Raw genomic sequence first — 4,448 nt, forward strand, 5'->3', positions numbered from 1 at the left:
ATGACAACGTTATGCTCTTCATGCCAATGTGTCAAATTCACAAATTAATTTTATTTTTAAACTATGATTTAATGAAGAACCCCGTCAGATCATGAATGTTTAATGTAGTAACTACTAGTAAAACAAGAAACGATATATTCAGATTGAACGTGACATCTATTTTTTGTTTTATATTTTAGATCATCTTATGTTAGATAAGATAGGTTCGCAACAACAATATGCTGGCAAAACCAAGGAAACTGCATTCCTAAATAGAACATTCAAATGGAACCATGGAGTGTTAAAAACTACCTTTCCACAAGAAAAGATCTTCGGTGGGGGTAAAACATTTTCAGAGATTATCGGTACAGAAAGAGATAATGCACAATGGAGTAAGTATAAATATTTATTTCCATGACTTTTACTTTTATCACCACCAAGGTTCTTTAGACGAAACCGTTTACCATTCAGTCCGATGTTCTGGCGTGGGTGAGAAAGGGGAGGAGAGTTTACATCAATAACACTGTGTATTGTTCATGCTTTAAAGATAATTATATATGTCAACTTACATTTGACAAAACCATTTGAACACCCATGTATCAGTTAACAAGAACTATTGTTTTTAAATAACTTGGAGAAGGAACTCAATGATCTCGTGCTGACTTTAATAACTTTAATCGAATCTATATCAATTCTGATATTGTAGCTGGAAAACGAGCGCCTTCGATATTGAAGACTGCTCGGACATTTGATTCAACTAAGCAAAAGAAAAATACTAAATCCGTATCATTTGCTGTCCTGGAATCATCTGATGAGGAAGGTAATGCTGCTGTTTTGATGTTGACCGATTTACAAAAATTTTACAGTTTCTGCTATATATTATATCTTCCGTCTTTTCACATTTTTTGAGTCGAGATTATAAACTGATAGCCTTCTCAGGATCTTTGTTATTGATATACCATTATGACTTTACACTAAATTGTAATGATTATTATCCTGCTGTTGTTATTCTATTATACAGCTTATGATTACTCTGAAGATGATACTGATTCAGACTATACAAACTCAGATCTTGATGATTCTGCCTCTCCAAGTGAAATAGAAGAGATCGAAGATGCCATCAAAGTAAAATCACTGATTAAATGGCTGATTAAAGTAGTATTCGCTGGATTACTCCTTGGATGTATTGGTAAGTATTTAGTAGTTGTCCCTCCAGAGAAAAACTGGGGCATAGAAAACAAGTCACTCTAGGCTTCTACTTCAAAATTTCAATTCTATAACCTTTAATCTATAGATAGCCTATAGATTCCCTTTTGTTTTCCTAAGATTTCGTCAGAGGTGATTCGTATGGACAATGTCACCATAACCAGTTCCAATACCAGTCTGCATGTCTAATGGTGGGGAGATGGTCACACATTTACAAAATCATGGGCTTGGCATTTATGCTTAGATCTTCCGCTAAGCAGACCAAAGTTTTGGTGTAGCCTCCTATTTTCACAATATCATTATTTGATGTATTTCAGTGTACTATGGAGTTTCTTACTACTTTCATGTGGAAGAAATCGTAGATAACAGCTACTGGGGTTGTTTTAAGAGAGCAATTCTCCCACAAGAGAAAGTGGTAGACACCTTTTGGGGATCCGTCAAGAGGGTTATCTTCCAACAACAACAAGTGGAAGATAACACCTTTTGGGGATCTTTCAAAAGATGTCTGTCACGACTTTGGTAAATTCCCCTTTTTCGCCTATTGGAAGCTCTTTGTGGGCGGCTTGAGTTCTTTGAGAATGGACATTAAATAGGATTAACTTCATGTGGCTAATGCTGATTATTTGGTATATCTATTACTCACAAATAGGCTAGTGACCCTACTGGTGAACATTTTGACTGTCAACTTTTTAGTTTCAATTCCTGAGTCCAAGGTCATAAACTTATTGAATTAGAGCTCCAATATGTGTTCAGGTGACAGGTGTTGGTAGAAAGGCAGGTTATTTCCAGAATGCCCGATGCCACTCTTCGTTTGGTTTGAGTTTCTTGAATTTAATGGAAATGTATGCATTGGCGGTTATATTTAAATTAAAGAGTAAAAACAATATTAAAATCTAGTAACAATCTTCAATCAGATATAACTATTACAAGGAAGCTTTTAAAGAAAGTACTTGTTTCTAATTTATAGGCAAGATTTTAAAACATTATTTCAGAAATACTTCTTTAAGGCACTTTACTACATACTCCATTGGTGGTATAGATGGGAAAATGATAATAACGCTGAGTGACGTCAGGCATTCTGGAAGGTTCAACATGCTCTATCCTGCTGTAAGGATCATCATAATGGAGCTCAAATTCATTAAATTTTTAATGTTGGAGTAAGTAAGGAATGTAATCTATTTACAAAACTGGTGTCCATCAGCAGTCATCAGCCTGTCTGTGTTTTAAAATATACCAAATTAGCATCATTCATAAGGGTGTCACAAAACCTGTTTAAATTGTAAAAATATTAACAATATTGCGATGCCTCATTTCGCATCAAAATCAAATTATTCAACTGTGGAATTAAGTACTGTTGATAGAATAAACCAGCTGGTACCCTCCCCAAACTATTCAGTAACAATACCATAAGCTGCTAGAGGAAGATATAATTCAAGTTTAAATTAAGCACACTACATGCGAGGATATTATTATATACAGCATAGCTGCTGTAGAATGTAATATAAACTGTACAGAATAAGTAATATAAAAGAATGGGATAATTGTAAGAATGGAAACAGTAGATTGTTTGTAATATAAACTGTACAGAATAAGTATTGTAAAAGAATGGGATAATTATATGAATGGAAACTGTAGATTGTTTGTTATATAAACTGTACAGAATAAGTATTATTAAAGAATGGGATAGTTATATGAATGGAAATAGTAGATTTTTTGTTATATAAGCTGTACAGAATAAGTCTTGTAAAAGAATGGGATAATTATATGAATGGAAACTGTAGATTGTTTGTTATATAAACTGTACAGAATAAGTAATATAAAAGAATGGGATAATTATATGAATGGAAACAGTAGATTGTTTGTAATATAAACTGTACAGAATAAGTAATATAAAAGAATGGGATAATTATATGAATGGAAACTGTAGATTGTTTGTCATATAAACTGTACAGAATAAGTCTTGTAAAAGAATGGGATAATTTTATGATTGGAAACTGTAGATTGTTTGTAATATAAACTGTACAGAATAAGTATTGTAAAAGAATGGGATAATTATATGAATGGAAACTGTAGATTGTTTGTTATGTAAAATGTACAGAATAAGTATTATAAAAGAATGGGATAATTATATGAATGGAAACTGTAGATTGTTATATAAAATGTACAGACAAAGTATTATAAAAGAATGGGATAATTATATAAATGGAAACAGTAGATTGTTTGTTATATAAAATGTACAGAATAAGTATTGTAAAAGAATGGGATAATTGTATGAATGGAAACAGTAGATTGTTTGTTATATAAAATGTACAGAATAAGTATTGTAAAAGAATGGGATAATTGTATGAATGGAAACAGTAGATTGTTTGTTATATAAAATGTACAGAATAAGTATTGTAAAAGAATGGGATAGTTATATGAATGGAAACAGTAGATTGTTTGTTATATAAACTGTACAGAATAAGTCTTGTAAAAGAATGGGGTAATTATATGAATGGAAACTGTAGATTGTTTGTTATATAAAATGTACAGAATAAGTATTATAAAAGAATGGGATAATTTTATGAATGGAAACTGTAGATTGTTTGTTATATAAAATGTACCGAATAAGTCTTGTAAAAGAATGGGATAATTATATGAATGGAAACTGTAGATTGTTTGTTATATAAAATGTACAGAATAAGTATTGTAAAAGAATGAGATAATTATATACATAGAAACATTAGATTGTTTGTTATATAAACTGTACAGAATAAGTATTGTAAAAGAATGGGATAATTGTATGAATGGAAACTGTAGATTATTTGTTATATAAAATGTACAGTATAAGTATTGTAAAAGAATGGAAACTGTAGATTGTTTGTTACATAAAATGTACAGTATAAGTATTGTAAAAGAATGGAAACTGTAGATTGTTTGTTACATAAAATGTACAGAATAAGTATTGTAAAAGAATGGGATAATTATATGAATGGAAACTGTAGATTGTTTGTTATATAAACTGTACAGAATAAGTATTGTAAAAGAATGGGATAATTTTATGAATGGAAACAGTAGATTGTTTGTTATATAAAATGTACAGTATAAGTATTGTAAAAGAATGGAAACTGTAGATTGTTTGTTACATAAAATGTACAAAATAAGTATTGTAAAAGAATGGGATAATTATATGAATGGAAACTGTAGATTGTTTGTTATATAAACTGTACAGAATAAGTATTGTAAAAGAATGGGATAATTATATGAATAGAAACAGTAGATTG

At 30.5% G+C, this 4,448-nt stretch overlaps 2 protein-coding genes across 2 annotated transcripts in view; both read left to right on the top strand.

Annotated features, from left to right (window-relative positions):
• Positions 1 to 179: 179 nt before the first annotated feature.
• On the top strand, positions 180 to 1,708 carry LOTGIDRAFT_176284 (hypothetical protein; the record flags this gene model as incomplete). The annotated part of the gene is made up of 4 exons (XM_009068615.1): positions 180 to 371; positions 686 to 799; positions 1,001 to 1,168; positions 1,503 to 1,708. Coding segments are annotated over 4 exons (680 nt in total), but the record flags the coding sequence as incomplete, so codon positions are not given.
• A 1,567-nt stretch (positions 1,709 to 3,275) lies between these two features.
• The window catches only part of LOTGIDRAFT_176285 (hypothetical protein), a gene marked incomplete at both ends in the record, with an annotated part of 8,824 nt that continues 7,651 nt past the window's right edge, over positions 3,276 to 4,448 (top strand). The window contains one exon of the mRNA XM_009068616.1: positions 3,276 to 3,357. Within this exon, the coding sequence (XP_009066864.1) occupies positions 3,276 to 3,357 (82 nt within the window). The remainder of the gene's footprint in view (positions 3,358 to 4,448) is intronic.

This window comes from Lottia gigantea, assembly GCF_000327385.1.
Source record: "Lottia gigantea unplaced genomic scaffold LOTGIsca_917, whole genome shotgun sequence".
NCBI lineage: Eukaryota > Metazoa > Mollusca > Gastropoda > Lottiidae > Lottia > Lottia gigantea.